At 53.2% G+C, this 19,667-nt stretch overlaps 1 protein-coding gene across 1 annotated transcript in view; it reads left to right on the top strand.

The window, feature by feature from the left end:
• The first annotated feature begins 565 nt into the window (after positions 1–565).
• Positions 566–19,667, top strand: part of LOC128829243 (alpha-2-macroglobulin-like protein 1) — a 54,001-nt gene continuing 34,899 nt past the window's right edge. Inside the window, exons 1-10 of the mRNA XM_054014555.1 lie at positions 566–803; positions 1,816–2,005; positions 2,450–2,612; positions 5,318–5,370; positions 6,408–6,428; positions 7,267–7,420; positions 9,064–9,148; positions 9,415–9,544; positions 17,781–17,895; positions 18,972–19,081. Coding sequence (XP_053870530.1) covers positions 733–803; positions 1,816–2,005; positions 2,450–2,612; positions 5,318–5,370; positions 6,408–6,428; positions 7,267–7,420; positions 9,064–9,148; positions 9,415–9,544; positions 17,781–17,895; positions 18,972–19,081 — 1,092 coding nt within the window. The 5' untranslated portion in view covers positions 566–732. The remainder of the gene's footprint in view (positions 804–1,815; positions 2,006–2,449; positions 2,613–5,317; positions 5,371–6,407; positions 6,429–7,266; positions 7,421–9,063; positions 9,149–9,414; positions 9,545–17,780; positions 17,896–18,971; positions 19,082–19,667) is intronic.

Below are 19,667 nucleotides of genomic sequence, written 5' to 3'. Positions count from 1 at the left end.
GGAGGTGCTAGAACTCCTCAACGAAATGCTCAGAAAAATGGATTGCCCTGGAAAAAACTACCTGTGTTAATGCTAACCGTGTTCTCAGAAATGGCTCGACTTGTTTTTGGTGAAAGTTTACAAAAAAAATTCAACCCAAGGCAGAGCCTGAGCATGGAAAGTTCATCCCCGACAGTCCCAGTCTGGGAACGTTGGAAGCGATCGTGAATGGGGTTTTCATGAGACATGCTCAGCAACCCCAACGTTCTTCTCATTTGCATTGCAGTAGTGGGGTCGCTGCCAGAACCCACTTTAACAAACTCATTTCTCAGCAAGCTCCTCCCCCCTGCTCCTGCCAGGGCTTTCCCAGCATCCCGGCTACTGCATGAACACCGACCCCCAGAGGGGTCCCACCCCCTCCCGTGTAACCAATGCAAGGGGCCTCCTGGCCCACCTGAGCCTTTGCCAGGCAGCATCCTCTGACTCAAGCTGCAACAACCTGTCAGAGCCTCGAATCCAGCAGCTGGGGGCGGTGGGTAAATATTGTCCTGGCTGCGTCCCCAGCCCCAGCCAGAGACCTGACACGTCCCTTGTTTACCCCGGATCAAAACGAAGCTCCGGCTCCAGAGTGTATATCAGGGCAGAGCAGGCTGGTCTCCAGCACAGAGCAGGGGAGAGGGAGGAAGAAGGACCCGGGGGGGGGGTGACGTGTGTGTGTCCCCTTGTGCCTGCCCGTCTGCCTGCACCCCAGGAATGGGGGCCCCGGTAACCCCGGCCTGCCTGCTGCTCCTCCTGCACCTCACAGCTGGGATGTCTGCAGAGCCGTAAGCCCTGTCCGTGTCTGTCTGTCTGTCCGCGTGGTGGGCGGTGTAGGGGGGTTGGAAGCAGCCGAAGGCACCGATGAGGGGGCTGCTCAATCCGAAACTGATGGGACAGGTCCGTTCTCCCCTGGGAGCTCAGTCCCTGATGCTGGGTCCCTCCTGGGCCCTCCAGTGGCGAGGGAGGTTGGCTCTGGTTAAGGCAGTGGCTTGGGGGGCAGGAGAGCTGGGTTCAGTGCCCAGCTCTGCCACAGATGCCCTGTGCGCCCCCGGCCAGACACCGACACTCTGAGCCTCAGCTCCCCTCTGTACCATGGGGTGATGATCCTCTGTGGCCGCCTGCTCCCGTCACCCTGTCACCTCCTCGGACTGCAGCCTGTCTCTGCCTGTGAGTCTGTCCAGCCCCAGTGCAGGGGGCCCAGCTGGGGTAGGCCTCTAGGCACCAGTGAAATAGAACAGTAATTACTGATGAACCCAGTGCATTAAACGAACGTCTTAGCCAAAACAGGACAGTGCCCCAAAGGTGCAAAAGCTGAAGGGTTCCTGCGAGAGCACGTGGAAGCCCCGGGGTGCAGAATGGTCTAGGGGTGGGGGTGGGGCTGTATCTAAGCTAGTAACTGGCTGCAAAGGGCTCAGGTGCTCAGTACAGCCCCAGACTAACCAGCCTCCCCCAGCCGTGCACAGGGGTCTCTGCTCACTCTCAGCGCCACTAGCTGCCCCCTTCTGGGCAGACCGAGCACCTGAGAGGCCGGAGATGGAGGGGGACTGAGCCCCTCTGTGCGCCCCCGGGACCCCTCCAGCTCTGCGGGAGGCAGGCTGGGGTGGGGGATGTAGAGGAGGGGCCTTGCCCTGCCCTGTGGTTAGAGAAACGAATCAGCCTCCAGCACCGTCAACCCAGCTTTGGCCCAAGAAGGAGGGTCACTCAGAAAGCGGGAGTCACCCCCGGTCTTGGGGGAGGCTCTGGGCTGTCCCCTCCCATCCCCCTCCCCCACTGCCCATGGTGCTTTCCCCTCCCCAGGCACTATGTGGTGGTGAGCCCAGCCGAGCTCTACCACCCGCACACGGGGACAGTGTCAGTTCATCTCAGCGACCTCAACGAGACCGTCCGGGTGAGTGTCCGGCTGGAGAGGGGGGATGGGCCCAGCGCTATCACCCTGCTGGAGAGAGAGGTCCAGGAGCCCCGTCTGCACGAGAACGTGCGCTTCCAGGTGAGCCCCTGCCCGCAGCCATCGGCACGGCCCCGGGCACTGGCCATGGGCACGGAGCCCGTCAGCCCCGGGTCTGCAGCCCCAGCCCAGCCTCAGGCCCCGGGCACAGCAGGGCTCAGGGGACTGGCCATGGGCACGGAGCTGGTCACTCAATGGGCAGCTGTAGCCACAGAACTCAAGCCCATCCCTCAGCAGCGACAGGCAGGAGGGAGCGGGGATGGGGTGGGGGGTACAGAGAGCACCCTGGCTTCCAACTCCATCGAACGCCCCAGGTTCATGCTCTCTCCCATTCAGAGCCCCCAGGCTGGGGAGGGTGGTTCCTGTGTTTTGGGGGGGCTGGAACAGGGACTCACAAACACCACTGCCCCCCATGTGATAGCGGATCTGCACCACGATCGGCTGGTTACTGGCCGCTGTGGCCTTGCTGGGGTTTCCCGTGTGCAGGTTCCAGCCCCATCTGGGGGGCAGCAGGAAGTGGCAGAGCTGCACGTCTCGATCCGGGGAGATGCCCTGCAGTTCTCTGAACGGAAGAAAGTGCTGCTGCGGGCGCTGCAGCCTGGGACCTTTGTGCAGACAGACAAGGCCGTCTACAAGCCGGGACAGACAGGTGAGAGGGCAGGTGCTGCTGGAGCAATTTTCTTAGGGCCCCAGGCCCTTGGGACAGATTCCCGGGCTCTGGGGATGGGATGGGGGCCTAGCGAGGGATTTGGGACTCTCACTTCTAGGCCCCTATCTGCACCCTGCCCCAGGGGAGAAGAGGCCCAAAGCCAGAGGCCTGTTGGGGGGCTATATGGAACCAAGTGGGGGTCTCAGCCTGTCCTTGGTGATCAACAAAGCCCTGGCTGGGATGATTTGATTGAGGATTGGTCCTGCTTTGTGCAGGGGGTTGGACTTGATGACCAACTGAGGTCCCTTCCAACCCTGATATTTTATGATTCTATGAAAAAAGAACAGGAGTTCTTGTGGCACCTTAGAGACTAACAAATTTATTTGAGCATAAGCTTTTGTGGGCTACAGCCCACTTCATCGGTTGCATAGAATGGAACATATAGTGACGAGATATATATACATACAGAGAACATGAACAGGTGGGAGTTGCCCTACCAACTCTACGAGGCTAATTAATTAAGATGAGCTGGTATCAGCAGGAGAAAAAACTTGTGTAGTGATAATCCAGATAGCTCATTTCAGACAGTTTGACAAGAAGGTGTGAGGATACTTAACATGGGGAAATAGATTCAATGTGTGTAATGACTCAGCCATTCCCAGTCTCTGTTTAAGCCTAAATTGTTGGTATGTAGTTTGTATATTAATTCAAGTTCATCATTTTCTCCTTGGAGTCTGTTTTTGAAGCTTTTTTGTTGCAAAATTGTCACCTTTAAGTCTGTTATTGAGTGACCAGAGGGGTTGAAGTGTTCTCCTACTGGTTTTTGAATGTTATGATTCCTGAGGTCAGATTTGTGTCCATTTATTCTTTTGTGTAGGGACAGTCCGGTTTGGCCAATGTACGTGGCAGAGGGGCATTGCTGGCATATGATGGCATATATCACATTGGTAAATGTGCAGGTGAACGAGCCCCTGATGGCATGGCTGATGTGATTAAGTCCTATGATGGTGTCACTTGAATAGATATGTGGACAAAGTTGGCAACGGGGTTTGTTGCAGGGTTTGGTTCCTGGGTTAGTGTTTTTGTGGTGTGGTGTGTGGTTGCTGGTGAGTATTTGCTTCAGGTTGGGGGGCTGTCTGTAAGCGAGGACAGGTCTGTCTCCCAAGATCTCTGGGAGTGAGGGATCATCTTTCAGGATAGGTTGTAGATCTTCGATGATGTGTTGGAGAGGTTTTAGTTGGGGGCTGAAGGTGACGGTTAGTGGCGTTCTGTTATTTTCTTTGTTGGGCCTGTCCTTTGTAGGTGACTTCTGGGTACTCTGCTGGCTCTGTCAATCTGTTTTTTCACTTCAGCAGGTGGGTATTGTAGTTTTAAGAACACTTGATAGAGATCTTGTAGGTGTTTGTCTCATGTCTGAGGGATTGGAGCAAATGTGGTTGTATCTTAGAGCTTGGCTGTAGACAATGGATCGTGTGGTGTGTCCTGGATGAAAGCTGGAGTCATATAGGTAAGTATAGCGGTCAGTAGGTTTCTGGTATAGGGTGGTGTTTATGTGACCATCGCTTATTAGCACAGTAGTGTCAAGGAAATGGACCATTTGTGTGGATTGGTCTAGGCTGAGGTTGATGGTGGGATGGAAATTGTTAAAATCATGGTGGAATTCCTTGAGGGCTTCTTTCCATGGGTCCAGATGATGAAGATGTCATCAATGTAGCACAAGTAGAGTAGGGGTGTTAGGGGACGAGAGCTGAGGAAGCGTTGTTCTAAGTCAGCCATAAAAATGTTGGCATACTGTGGGGCCATGCGGGTACCCATAGCAGTGCCACTGACTTGAAGATATACATTGTCCCCAAATGTGAAATAGTTGTGGGTGAGGACAAAGTCACAAAATTCAGCCACCAGGTTTGCCGTGACATTATCGGGGATACTGTTCCTGATGGCTTGTAGTCCATCTTTGTGTGGACTGTTGGTGTAGAAAGCTTCTACATCCATAGTGGCCAGGATGGTGTTTTCTGGAAGATCACCAATGGATTGTAGTTTCCTCAGGAAGTCAATGGTGTCTCAAAGATAGCTAGGAGTGCTGGTAGCGTAGGGCCTGAGGAGAGAGTCTACATAGCCAGACAATCCTGCTGTCAGGGTGCCAATGACTGAGATGATGTGGTGTCCAGGATTCCCAGGTTTATGCATTTTGGATAGCAGGTAGAATACCCCTGGTCGGGGCTCTAGGGGAGTGTCAGTGTAGATTTGTTCCTGTGCTTCTTTAGGGAGTTTCTTGAGCAGATGGTGTAATTTCTTTTGGTAACCCTCAGTGGGATAAGAGGATCATGGACTGTAGATTGTGGTGTTAGAGAGCTGCCTGGAGGCCTCTTGTTCATATTCCAACTTATTAATGATGATGACAGCACCTCCTTTGTCAGCCTTTTTGATTATGATGTCAGAGTTGTTCCTGAGGCAGTTCATGCAGTTGTGTTCAGCACCCATCGGCCTCCCCTGGAGGCCTCCAGCCACTCAGGGCAGGCCCGTGGCTCATTGGAAGAGGGCAGCATGGGGAAGCTGGCGCTGCGCTGCCCGGGCTGGGCCCATTCTGCGGGTTCACAGAGGCCGTCACTGCCCGGGGCGTCCGGCTGGGACCTTCCCCAGCTGGGAATTAACTCACACAAACCAAGCCAGGGCTGATTCCCGCCTCTGCCTCTGCTCCTTTCCAGTGAAGTTTCGAATCGTCAGTTTGGACAAAGACTTCGTTCCCAGTACCCGGAAGGTGAGAGCTGGAGGTGGGGGGTGAGGGCAGGGTACCAGGGCCCTGGTGCACTGAACACGTTAGGTTTGTCTACACCAGGCAGGCCATTCATCTGGTTTGAAATCAGACAGTCCTCTCCTTGGGTGGTTTGCCCCCATCCAGTACATGCTTGTGTCTGGTATTGGATGTGGGGCACCATTTGGAAGAGCGCACTGCTCCGCCCCTGCTGGCGTGAACTCACACACACCAAGTGTGCGAGGTCACGCCAGCGAGGACAGGCCCACACCATTCCTGGAAATCCCAGGATCTCTGGTATTCTGGGAATGCCTCAGCGGCCACCCTGGTCTTCACTGCTGCAGGGGGCGAGTCTCCTAGGGCAGGTTAACAGCCTTGCAGTAGCAGGGCTTGTGCTGGCCTGCTGAAAACAGTCGTGTGGAGCAGCCCCCTGAGCTACAGAGCCTAGTGCCTTGGGCAGTGGCCCCTGTTGGTTGCAGTCTCTTTACTGCGCAGAGAGGGTTGATTGCACATTGCATGGAGCCGGAATGAGGGCGCTGGGCACCCACTGGCTTTAGCGCAGTCTGTGATTGGCTGTGGATGCCAGCCCCCTCTCCCGGGATGACAGTCATTAGCACTTTTCAGCCTAACCGTGCTGTGCGCTCTGAGTGAGGTGGCAGAATCGGGCCCAGTGTTTAAATACAGATTGACAGCTCCCCTCCCAGCCACCTCACCTGGGCACTGGCTGCAACGCAGACTCCCCGACCCTTAGACTACCCCTTGACAGAGACCCCAGCATCTCGCCCTGCTCCTCCACACACACACGAGCCACCCACTGCCCAGTCTCCGCCAACGCGGGAGGGGGGCATGGGAGGTGCAAGGGCTCCAGCCTCAAGGGCTCTCCTTCCTGTCCCTGCTCTCTCCGTCACCCCCACTGCTGTCTGCATGATCCCCCAAGGCCCTAGAGACACCCCAGTCCTGGGGAGGTCACAGACAGACCCGTGGGCAGTGGGGGGTGTTTCCTATTCCTCTAACCAGCCATCTCCTGTCTGTTTGCTTTGCAGCTGCCCCTGGTGACTGTGCAGGTCAGTCTGTGCCTCTCCAGCCTCCTCCTCTTCCTGTCTGGCTCATCCAAGGGCACCCGGGGGTGTTCAGTCGTGGGGATCCCAGAGGAGTCTGGGCTGTAACCACAGTGTCCAGCAATCCAGCCCTAGACCCCTCTGCCCTGCTGTGGGGGTGCAAAGGGTCCCAGAGCACAGGGCATTTCTGGCTGGGCCATATGGGGGGCAGGGAGGGGACATTTGTGCCATCGGGTTACGTCCTCCCCACCCCGAGTTTGCAGCGTCTGGGGCTGTCTGTCCAGGAGGCAGGTGGGTTTGGGCCTGGCTGGGATCCCTGCCTGAGTCGCTCACCCCGAATGTTCCCAGCCCCTGAACTCTGGGTCAGGCAGTGACTTGATCAGGCCAGTGGGGAACTCAGCAGGGAGCTCCCTTGGGAGCCTGAATGGGGGAAGGGAAGGGGAGGAGGCAGGGTCTCTGGGAGCTGCAGGGGCAGAGGGGAGGGGTGGAGGTTTGGGGAGGCTGCGTGGCGGGAGGGGGGCAGGGAACATACCCACAGAGGCCTAGCACTGAGATGGAAACAGTCCCTATGGCGAGTTTCCTGGGCTTTGTCCAGGCTGGAGATGGGGTGTGCCTCGGGATCCTGTTCCCCCCAGGGGCGGTGACCTCGGGTCAGGGCTGAGGGGCACTGGTAGGGGCCCCCTTACCCAGCGGCTGCCCGGCGGTGCCTGCTCCAGGCTAAGGAGAAGGATTTGAGCCCCCGGCCGTCGATCCAGCCCCCGTCAGCAGCACGAGGCACTCGGGGGCTGCTGGGGACGAGCCGTGTGTGGGGACAGCGGCTGAGCAGGGCGTGTCCGTTTGCCAGGATCCCAGTGGGAACCGCATCGCCCAGTGGCGAGACGTGACTCCGCAGCAGGGCATCGTGGATCTGTCCCTCCCACTGTCTGCAGAGCCGGCCCTGGGGACGTACGCCATCGAGGCGCAGGGGACGAGGCACTCGTTCAGCGTGGAGGAATACGGTGCGCAGCGGGGCCCAGGGTAGCACCCACATCTGTCCTGTGCCCCCCAGCCCCACCTCTGCTCCTCCTGGAGCACAAGGGCTCTTCACACAAACACACCCTTCCCAGAGCTGGTGTTGCTGGGAGAGGGAAGGAAATGTCAGTGGCTCCTTCTCCATCTTCCACCCCAAAAATAACCTCCTCTGGCTCCTGCGGGGGAGGGGGAGAGAAGAGCTCTGATGTCTCCCTTGAAACAACTGCCACCTACCCCTACCCTTCCCCAGACACCCTGCCCTGACCCTCCCAACTGCCTCCCACTCCCCTGCCCCAGACACCCTGCCTGAGCCCCCAACTGCCTCCTACCTCCACCCTCGCCCCAGACACCTGCCACTGCCCCCGCCAACTTCCTCCCACCCCAGTTCCCCACACACCCTGCCCTTGAGCCCCACCCTCCCCAATGCTCCCCCTTTCCACTGCTGGCCAACCGCCATACCGCAAGCAGGAGGGAAAAAGCAGGCACCCCCAACTTCCCACCCCACCTGGTGCCCCATCCCAGCGCCGCACATTCACCCAGCCCCAACACACGCTCCCCTCCTGGGGCTTCTGGGCCTCGGAGCCGCCCAGCCAGCTCCTGTCAGTGCCCCAGGACGGCCCAGACCCTGAGGGACAAACTGCCATGGAGCAGCCCCCCGGCTTCTCTGGGCTGAGTCCAGGTGTGAATTTGGCCCTGTCTGTCCAGGCTGCCTGGCGGGGCCCTGCTGGGGACGAGGTCCCAGCCAAACACCAGCTCCCAGAGGGAAACAGCCGGGACCTTATCAGCCAGGAGAAACACCCATGTCAATGGGCCCCCATGGTCCCTGACGTGTCCCCGCTTTCAGGCCCACATTGTCCCTGGTCTCGAGCTAGGGTGACCATACATCCCTGGCCAGGACAGTCCTTTTTTTTAAGCCCTGTCCTACTGACCCGACTTTTTTGGCTCCGATGGGGGGGGGGTGAGCTCTGGGGTGGGGCCGGGAATGAGGGGTTTGGGGTGCAGAAGGGGGAATCTGGGCTGGGATCGAGGAGTTCGGAGGGCGGAAGGGGGATCAGGGCTGGGGTTGGGGTAGGGGGTTGGGGTGCAGGGGGTGGCTTGGGGGTGCCAGCTGTGGGCGTTGCTTATCTCAAGCAGCTCCTGGAAGCAGTGGCATGTCCCCCCTCCAGCTCTCAGCCATGGTTCCCAGCCAATGGGAGCTGTGGGGGGCGGTGCTTGGGACGGGGGTAGCGTTCGGAGCCCCCTGGCTGCCCCTATGGGCAGGAGCCAGAGGGGGGACATGCCGCTGCTTCTGGTAGCAACACATAGCCACGGCACACAGGGAGCCTGCCTTAGCCTCACTGCCCCACCGACCGGACTTTTAACAGCCCGGTCTGTGGTGCCAACTGGAGCCTCCAGGGTCCCTTTTCGACCGGGCGTTCCAGTCGAAAACCGGACACCTGACAACCCTACTGCTGCAATCTGCAGCCTCTTCTCAGCCCTGCTCCATTTCCGGGCCCTTCCCCTTCCCGCCCAGCTGGCAGGTTGGTGGGGGGCTGCAAGACCCAGGGAGAAGCTCCAACGCCGAGGATTGCGATGAAACCCCCGAGCCGGGGCTGCGGGTCGGTTTCACCCCGTCCCTCTCTGCCCCCAGTGCTGCCCAAGTTCGAAGTGACCCTGGAGCTGCCCCCCGTTGTGACGGTGCTGGATGAGACGATCCTGCTGCGGGTGTGCGGCCGGTGAGTGTGAAACGAGCCCTGCCAGGCTAATAAGAGGGGGCTGGAACTGCCCTGGACCTTCCTCCCCCGCGCCCCAGGCCAGAATCTGACCTGCCCCTTCCCTGCCTGCGCCCCTCTGCCCCATGCTCATGGCCAGGCAGGACTCCCTGGGGCTCTCACTCCCACCCACACGACGAGCCCCACCCCAGCAGGGACCCGCCCCTCATGGGCAGGGGCGTTGGCCCCTTCCCCTCCCACTTACCTTCTCCCTCCCCTCTGCTAAACAGATACACCTATGGGAAGCCCGTCCAGGGGAGGGTCCAGGCCAGCCTGTGTCGGGAGGAACAACCACCATATCACCGGTACCATCTTCATGGCGTGCTAACCGGGGCTCTGTGCACGGAGCTTACTGGCCAGGTGAGTGTGACTGGGGCGGAGGGAGGTACATGACATGCTGCTGGAGGAGGCTCCTCTCCATGTTTTTCTTACACTGGCCAGAAGGGGCGCTGTGATCTGCCTTGGTGATGTTGGTGACATTGGGGGGTGGGGACATAAGAGCGGCCAGACTGGGTCAGACCAAAGGTCCATCTAGCCCAGTGTCCTTTCTGCCGGCAGTGGCCAATGCCAGGTGCCCCAGAGGGAATGAACAGAACAGGTATCACCAAGTGATCCATCCCCCATCGCCCATTCCCAGCTTCTGGCAAACACAGGCTAGGGACACCATCCCTGCCCATCCTGGCTAATAGCCATTGATGGACCTATCCTCCATGAACTTATCTAGTTCTTTTTTGAACCCTGTTAGAGTCTTGGCCTTCACAACATCCTCTGGCAAAGAGTTCCACAGGTTGACTGTGTGTTGTGTGAAGAAATACTTCCTTTTGTTTGTTTTAAACCTGCTGCCTGTTAATTGCATTTGGTTACCCCTAGTTCTTGTGTTATGAGAAGGAGTAAATAACACTTCCTTATTTACTTTCTCCACACCAGTCCTGAGTTTATAGACCTCTGTCATATCCCCCCTTAGGCCTTGGCTACACTTACCAGGTAGTTCGACGGCTGGAAATCGAAGTTCTGGGTTCGACTTATCGCATCTAGTCTGGACGCGATAAGTCGAACCCGGAAGTGCTCGCCGTCGACTGCGGTACTCCAGCTCGGCGAGAGGAGTACCGCGGAGTCGACGGGGGAGCCTGCCTGCCGCGTGTGGACCAAGGTAAGTTCGAACTAAGGTACTTCGACTTCAGCTACGTTATTCACGTAGCTGAAGTTGCGTACCTTAGTTCGAATTGGGGGGGGGTAGTGTAGACCAAGCCTAAGTCATCTCTTTTCCAAGCTGAAAAGTCCCAGTCTTATTAATCTCTCTTCATATGGCAGCAGTTCCATACCCCTAATCATTGTTGTTTCCCTTTTCTGAACCTTTTCCAATTCCAATATATCTTTTTTGAGATGGGGCAACCACATCTGCACACAGTATTAAAGATGAGGCCATGCCTTGGATTTAAATAGAGGCAACATGATATTTTCTGTCTTATTATCTATCCCTGTCTTAATGATTCCCAACATTCTGTTTGCTTTTTTGACCTGCTGCTGCACATTGAGTGGATGTTTTCAGAGAACTATTCACAATGATTCCAAGAACTCTTTCTTGAGTGGTAACAGCTAATTTAGACCCCATCATTGTCTATGTATAGTTGGGATCTGTGTTCCCTGTAAACTGCGAGAGATGAGAATTAAGTGCCACCCAGCTAATTAGCAGAGCAGCCAGCAGCATGTGTTCAGGTGCCCCTCCCCCCATGTTGCTCCATCTTGCAGCTGCTCCTGGGAGCCGGGACCCTCCTGCTCGCTGTGCAGAGCAGAGGGGTGGGTGCTGATGTCATGGTGTCCCTCTTCCCTTGCCCCTTGTACCCCATCTTCACAAAACAGGGCAGAGGGGACAGCCTGGCTCAGTAGGACTGGGATCATAGAAACAGAATATCAGGGTTGGGAGGGACCTCAGGAGGTCATCTAGTCCAACCCCCTGCTCAAAGCAGGACCAACCCCAACTAAATCATCCCAGCCAGGGCTTTGTCAAGCCGGGCCTTAAAAACCTTTAAGGATGGAGATTCCACCACCTCCCTAGATAACCCATTCCAGTGCTTCGCCACCCTTCTAGTGAAATAGTTGACGATGAAACCATTACTCCTTGTTCTGTCATCTGCCACCACTGAGAACAGCCGAGTTCCATCCTCTTTGGAACCTCCCCCCCCCTTTCTGGTAGTTGAAGGCTGCTATCAAATCCCCCCTCACTCTTCTCTTCTGCAGACTAAATAAGCCCAGTTCCCTCAGCCTCTCCTCATAACTCATGTGCCCCAGCCCCCTAATCATTTTCGTTGGCTTCCGCTGGACTCTCTCCAATTTGTCCACATCCCTTCAGTAGTAGGGGGACCAAAACTGGATGCAATACTCCAGGTGTGGCCTCACCAGTGCTGAATAGAGGGGAATAATCCCTTCCCTCGATCTGCTGGCCATGCTCCTACTAAAACAGCCCAATATGCTGTTGGCCTTTTTGGCAAGAAGGGCACACTGCTGACTCATATCCAGCTTCTCGTCCACTGTAACTCCTGGTCCTTTTCTGCAGAACTTCTGCTTAGCCAGTCAGTCCCCAGCCTGCAGCGGTGCACTTCCTTCCTAAGTGCAGGACTCTGCACTTGTCCTTGTTGAACCTCATCAGATTTCTTTTGGCCCAATCCTCTAATTTGTCTAGGTCACTCTGGATCCTAACCCTACCCTCCAGCGTATCCACCTCTCCCCACAGCTTACTGTCATCTGCAAACTTGCTGAGGGTGCAATCCATCCCATCATCCACATCATTAATGAAGATGTTGAACAAAACCGGTCCCAGGACCGACCGCTTGGTATCGGCTGCCAACTAGACATCAAGCCATTGATCACTACCCATTGAGCCCGACAATCTAGCCAGCTTTCTATCCACCTTATACTCCATTCATCCAATCAATACTTCTTTAACTTGCTGGCAAGAATATTGTGGGAAACCATATCAAAAGCTTTGCTAAAGTCAAGATATATCAGGTCCACTGCTTTCCCCATATCCACAGAGCCAGTTATCTCATCATAGATGGCTATCAGGTTGGTTAGCTGCTGCCCTCTGAATGGTGAGTGGCTGAGTGTCTTTCTTAAAGAGACAGTGAGGGCACTGTTTCTCAGTTTTCCCCAGCAGCCAGCTCACAGAGTCTCTGTCTCTCTCCCCCTCCCCATGCCCAGGTACCCCATCTCCGCAGAGCTGGGGAGGGGAGACAACAGGGCTCAGGACAGAGCAGGAAAGCTTTCAGTGAATGTCTTAAAGAGACAGGTTTCAGAGTAGCAGCCGTGTTAGTCTGTATCCGCAAAAAGAACAGGAGTACTTGTGGCACCTTATATGCATCCGAAGAAGTGGGCTGTAGTCCACGAAAGCTTATGCTCTAATACATTTGTTAGTCTCTAAGGTGCCACAAGTACTCCTGTTCTTTTTAAAGAGACAGTGCACGGCTTTCCCCAGCAGCCAGCACACACACTTTCTCTGTGTCACAGACACACAGTCTCTGTGTCACACACAGAGTCTGTCACACACACACTCTGTCTCTGTCACATTCACCTCCCAACACATACTTGTATTATTGTTGCTACCTCTTGGTACTTCCTGTAATGCACATATATTCTCTGTAATTTTATTCTTTGAAAGTCTGTTATTTTAGTGTTTTGACTGGTCTATGCATTTCATAATTTTTATTTCTCTTACACTTAAATTTAATTATGTGAGTATTGAGTTCTAAAATGCCTAACCTGTCCTGGCTGGAGTAATTATTCCTATGGTAACTTTTTAAAAATATATTAGATCTAGGTTATTTTTTTCTACTGGTACACATAACAAAATTTATTCCGCACATGGATGGAAAAAATTAGAGGGAACATTGGTTGGGATTATGTTTTCCAATGTGCATTACTTTGCATTTATCAACATTGAATTTCATCTGCCATTTTGTTGCCCAGTCACCCAGTTTTGAGAGATCCTTTTGTAGCTCTTTCCAGTCTGCCTGGGATTTAACTATCTTGAGTAGTTTTGTATCATCTGCAAATTTTGCCACTTCACTGTTTACCCCTTTTTCCAGATCATTTATGAATATGTTGAATAGTATTGGTCCCAGTACAGACCCCTGGGGGACACCACTATTTACCTCTCTTCATTCTGAAAACCTACTATTTATTCCTACCCTTTGTTTCCTATCTTTTAACCAGTTACCAATCCATGAGAGGACCTTCCCTCTTATCCCGTGACAGCTTACTTTGCTTAAGAGCCTTTGGTGAGGGACCTTCTCAAAGGCTTTCTGAAAATATAAATACACTACATCCACTGGATCCCCCTTGTCCACATGCTTGTTGCCCCCCTCAAGGAATTCTAGTAGATTGGTGAGGCATGATTTCCCTTTACAAAAACCATGTTGACTCTTCCCCAACAAATTATATTCATCTATGTGTCTGACAATTTTGTTCTTTACTATAGTTTCAACCAGTTTGCCCAGTACTGAAGTCAGGCTTACCAGCCTGTAATTGCTGGGATCACCTCTGGAGCCCTTTTTAAAAATTGGCGTGACATTAGCTATCCTCCAATTATTTGGTACAGAAGCTGATTTAAAGGACAGGTTATAAACCATAGTTAATAGTTCCGCAATTTCACATTTGAGTTCTTTCAGAACTCTTGGGTGAATGCCATCTGGTCCCGGTGGCTTGTTACTGTTAAGTTTATCAATTAATTCCAAAACCTCCTCTAGTGACGCTTCAATCTGTGACAGTTCCTCAGATTTGTCACCTACAAAGGACAGCTCAGGTTTGGGAATCTCCATCACATCCTCAGCTGTGAAGACCGATGCAAAGAATTAATTTAGTTTCTCCGCAATGGCCTTATCATCCTTGAGAGCTCCTTCAGCATCTCGATTGTCCAGTGGCCCCACTGGTTGTTTAGCAGGCTTCCTGCTTCTGATGTACTTAAAAAAATGTTTGCTATTACTTTTTGAGTCTTTGGCTAGCTGTTCTTCAAATTCTTTTTTGGCCTTTCTAATTATATTTTCACACTTCATTTGCCAGAGTTTATGCTCCTTTCTAGTTTCCTCACTAGGATTTAACTTCCATTTAATAAAGGATGCCTTTTTGCCTCTCACTGCTTCTTTTACTTTGTTGTATAGCCACAGTGGTACTTCTTTGGTTCTCTAACTATGTTTTTTAATTTGCGGGATACATTTAAATTGAGACCCTAATATGGTGTCTTTAAAAAGTTTCCATGCAGCTTGCAGGGTTCTCACTTATGGCACTGTACCTTTTAATTTCTGTTTAACTAACTTCCTCATTTTTGTGTAGTTCCCCTTTCTGAAATTAAATGCTACCATGTTGGGCTGCTGTGGTGTTTTCCCCACCACATGGATGTTAAATTTAATTATATTGTGGTCACTATTACCAAGCGGTCCAGCTATATTCACCGCTTGGACCAGATCCTGTGCTCCACTTAGGACTAAATCAAGAATTGCCTCTCCCCTTGTGGGTTCCAGGACTAGCTGCTCCAAGGAGCAGTCATTTAAGGTGTCAAAAAACTTTCTCTCTTCATCCCTTCCTGAGGTGATATGAACCCAGTCAATATGGGGATAGTTGAAATCCCCCATTATTATTGAGTTTTTTATTTTTATAGCCTCTCACAGTCACTATCACCATTGTGGTCAGGTGGTTGGTAATATATCCCTACTGCTATAATCTTATTATTAAAGCATGGGATTACTATCCATAGAGATTCTGTGGTACTGTTTGGTTCATTTAAGATTTTTACTTCATTTGATTCTACTCTTTCTTTCACATATAGTGCCACTCCCCTACCAGCATGACCTGTTCAGTCCTTCCAATATATTTTATACCCTGGTATTACTGTGTCCCATTGATTATCCTCATTCCACCAAGTTTCTGTGATGTCTATTATATCAATATCCTCATTTAAAATGGGGCACTCTAATTCACCTATCTTATTATTTAGACTTCTAGCATTGGTATATAAGCACTTTAAAAACTTGTCACTTTTTAGCTGTCTGCCATTACATGATGTAATTGAATGGGACTTTTTTTTTCATTTGACTGTTTCTCATCAGATCCTACCTGTATTTTATCATCTTCCATCCTCTCCTCCTTACTAGGACATAGAAAATCTGCATTAATAGATCCTCCCCTAAGGGATGTCGCTGTCTGAACCACGTGCTCCTCCGCCTCTGTTGGCTTTCCCCCAGGCCTTAGTTTAAAAACTGCTCTATGACCTTTTTAATTTTAAGTGCCAGCAATCTGATTCCATTTTGGTTTAGGTGGAGCCCATCCTTCCTGTATAGGCTCCCCCTTTCCCAAAAGTTTCCCCAGTTCCTAATAAACTTAAACCCCTCCTCCCTACACCATTCTCTCATCTACACATTGAGACCCTGCAGTTCTGCCTGTCTAACTGGCCCTGTGTGTGGAACTAGAAGCATAATGTCAAGTATCAGGGGGTAGCCGTGTTAGTCTGTATCTACAAAAACAACAAGGAGTCTGGTGGCACCTTAAAGACTAACAGGTTTATTTGGGCATAAGCTTTCGTGAGTAAAAACCTCACTTCTTTGGATGCATAATGTCACCATGGAGGTCCTGGACTTCAATCTCTTACCTAGCCTAAGTTTGGCCTCCAGGATCTCTCTCCTATCCTTCCCTATGTCATTGGTATCTACATATACCACAACCACCAGCTCCTCCCCAGCACTACACAGAAGTCTATCTAGATGTCTCAAGAGATCTGCAACTTTCACACCAGGCCGGCAAGTCACCATACAGTTCTCCCGGTCATCGCAAACCGAGCTATCTATGTTTCTAATGATCGAATCCTCCATAACTATTACCTGTCTCTTCCTAATAACTGGAGTTCCCTCCCCCAGAGAGGTATCCTCAGGGCGAGAGGATACCACAACATCATCTGAAAGGAGGGTCCCAACTATGGGATCATTTCCCTCTGCTCCAGTTGGATGTTCTCCTTCATCCTCCTCAACAGCACAGAGGCTGTCAGATGGGGGGTGGGACTGTTCTACTGTGTCCCGGAAAGTCTCATCTATGTATCTCTCTGTGTCCCTCAGCTCCTCCAGTTCAGCCACCCTGGCCTCCCAAGCTCATACACAGTATCTGAGGGCCAGGAGCTCCTTGCACCAAATGCACACATATGCCACCTGCCATAGGGCAGGTAATCATACATGCTGCATTGGGTGCAATAAACTTGATAGCCCCCACTCTGTTGCTGGACTTCTTCCTGCATTCTCTTTTTACTCCTGAAGCTTGGTCCTTTGTTGTTATTTTGGTTTTATCAGGGGGTGGTTTGGGCTTTAAATGTAAAGAATGTTAAGAGTATCTAGCCCCCCAGCTCACACTCCCTGCTCTAAACTCCCTCGCAAAACTCCCCTGTTAGCAGCTCCTGTTCACTAGCTCCTCTGGTTGCTTAGGAGCAGGCTTTTAAAGCCCTGGTCTTCCTGAGTAGCCACGCCCCCTGGTTAAGGGTTGATGGGGGCTAAAGGGCTTAGGGATCACAGCCTCCTTAAGCAGCTCTCAGCCTTGCCTAGCAGGCCGCTAGGCTCAGCACACACACAGTCAGCACAAACAAACAGACCATACGGTATATTTCAATCAAGCAGCAAGCACACCACAAACACACACACTACAGACAACTGGCAGCTGTGTAGCAGGGCTTAGGGACTTATACGGCCCCGCCCTTCACCACAATATCTCAATGCCTCACTGATCCTCCTAGCTGTCGGGAGGCGAGGCAGATTCCTGTCCCCATTGTACAGATGGGGAACTGAGGCACGGAGATGCTCAGGGTCTGTCTGCACAGCAAAAACCCTGCGGCAGTGTCTCCGAGCCCAGCTCTGCTGCCTGGGGCTTGTGCTGTGGGGCTAAAGGAACAGTGTAGATGCTCGGCTGGAGCCTGGGCGCCGAGACCCTCCCCCTCCCCGGGTCTAGCGCCTGGACCCGACCGTCGACCTGCTGGTTTTAGCCCCGCAGCACAAGCTGGGTCAGCAGGGCTGGGCTCTGAGACTCACGGCCGCAGGGTGTTTCTGCTGGAGCCGTACTCAGAGGGACTTGCAGGCAGCCTGTGGCAGAGCAGGGACTTGCCCCCAGGTCTCTCCAGACCTAGGCTAGTGCCCCAGGTTACGGGGCCGCCCTTCCTCATCAGCAGCTCTCGTTAGGCAGGGGCAATGGAAAGATACAGATCTCCCCGAATGCTCTCAGTCCCTGGGGGGTTAGGGGGCTGATTGGAATTAGCCAGCATTATCACGATGATGGGGGACAAGCGCCACGGGATCTGTGATGGGCACGGGTGGCCAGGGCCTGTTTTACGTCTCATCCCACCCACAGCAGCTCCAGCTGCACAGCGCCCCCTAGCGCCGCGCTGGGGTACCAGTGTCAGGGCTGACTCCAAGGTGAGAGCGCCCCCTGCTGCTGACTTCAGCACCCAGATTTTCTTTGAGTGTCTCCTGGCCCAGCACTAACCAGGCCAAGCCAGATTAGAGACCTGCTGAGCTGACACCTGCGGGGCCTGGTGCAGAGTTGCTGCTAACGGGCTGTGATTCTCTTCCTCCAGACTGAGAGCAATGGCTGCTTTTCGACAGAGGTGGGGATGGCTCCCTTCAACCTGACCCACTCTGGCTACAAGAGGAGCCTCCAGGCCAAGGCGTCTCTCGTGGAGGAGGGGACAGGTAAGGTTGACAACCCTCCAGGATTGGCCTGGAGTCTCCAGGAATTAAAGATTAATCTTTAATTAAAGATTATGTTGTGCGAAGAAACCTCCAGGAATACATCCAACCAAAATTGGCAAGCCTAGGGACAGGTGGGACTGAAATCAAGCACACATGCACACCCCCAGGCAGCCCCGAGCACTGAACCCCCAGGGGCAGAGGGGGCTCACTTGCCCGTGTGGTCATGTCATTTGTAGCCCAGCTGCTTTAGAGACAGGCCCAGAGGTAGCGTTGGGAGGTTGGATCTGGGGTTCTGGTTCAGCCCATCACTGGGATCGATCCCTCATGAGGAGTTCAGACCTGGGCACATTCATGCAAAGACTAAACACCCTCCCGTGAGTGGCCTCTGGCTGTGCACTGAGCTGGCAGAGTGGAGTGAAGGCCCAGCCTGTGTCACTGGGCCCTGAGTCACGGCCTCAGTGATGTTAGTGCTTAGCGTTCAAAACTGCAAGTGCTAATCGCTTAGTAACGAACCCAGATAACTCCACATTTAGCCCAGAAGAATCCTGATTTCCAGAACGGCCGACACCCATTTGGCTGAAAACTGTAACTGTGGGGTGGATACAACGTTACCCTCGGGTGCTGACATCAGCAATGGTGAAGTGGCTGGAGGAGAGCGGGTCCAGAATGGCAACGGGTCACTGGGCACTTCTGAAAACGGCCCTTTCTGGGGGCAGGCCCTGTGCCGAGAGGCCTGTGTACGGGGTCAGCTCTGGGGCCATTCAGTAAGGAGCTCTCTGCTGGGGAAAGGGCCGCAGAGCCAGGAGACCCTGCTGGCAAATGTCAAGTGGCTGGTTTGGGATTAAGCCCCAGGGGAAGGTGGATCTAAATTTTCTAGTTTCCAGATTCCTCAGGAAAATCCTTCTCTGACCCCAGCCAAACCTCCCAAATTTTCCTCCAAATCACACCCTCCAGTCCATAGCTAGAGGGGGTAAAAATGGCTGCACGGATTGTTATGGAGAGAAATCTGGGACATAGCCTGAACTCTGGTGGCTCTCCTGGCACCTTCCTCCTATCGTCCCTCCCTCTCCTGCTAGGGGTGGAGCTCAACGCGACCAAGAGCTCCAAGATCGTGTCTGAAATCGCTACGGTGACCTTTGAGGACGCTGACGAGACCTACAAGACTGGAATCCCCTACACTGGCAAGGTAACGGGATTACCGGTGTGACAGAGTGGGATATGTTTGTACCGCACTGTAACCCCCATTGGTGTTGACTGCTTGCTAGATGTGCTGCACTTCTGGTGCACACGTGCCCCATGCACTGGAGATCAGAATGTTTTAGCTGCACTCTCCATGTCCTCAAGCCCCCACTTACCAAGGGCACAATGAGGGTTGAGAAAACCAGGCAACCCTCAGTTCCTTCTCACAGCCCCTGGCTGAGAGACAGAGCCAGCAGCAGTGTTCGGTCTCCTGCTCCACTGAAGTTTTTCTCTTTATATTTTGTAAATAGTAATTTTTGATAGTTAACAATTTTTACTGGAGATAGTGGTTTAGTTAGTTTAGCTGAACTCTCCTGTTTTAGGGAGGATTTCAGTCATAGACTCCCCTCTCCTCGGAGCAAAGAATGTCGGCCATACATATAGGGTCGGGGAGTCTAGCCTGGGAAGCAGGGACTCTGAAAAACACTTGGGGATCGTGATGGATAATCAGCTGAAGACAAACTCCCAGTGTGTCAATGGGGCCAAAAGAGCTAATGCGATCCTAGGATGTATTAACAGGGGACTCTCGAGTA

The sequence above is a fragment of the Malaclemys terrapin genome, chromosome 25, assembly GCF_027887155.1.
Source record: "Malaclemys terrapin pileata isolate rMalTer1 chromosome 25, rMalTer1.hap1, whole genome shotgun sequence".
In the NCBI taxonomy this organism is placed as follows: domain Eukaryota; kingdom Metazoa; phylum Chordata; order Testudines; family Emydidae; genus Malaclemys; species Malaclemys terrapin.
Note: the sequence above shows the minus strand (reverse complement) of the source record. Positions and strands in the feature narration are given on the sequence as shown.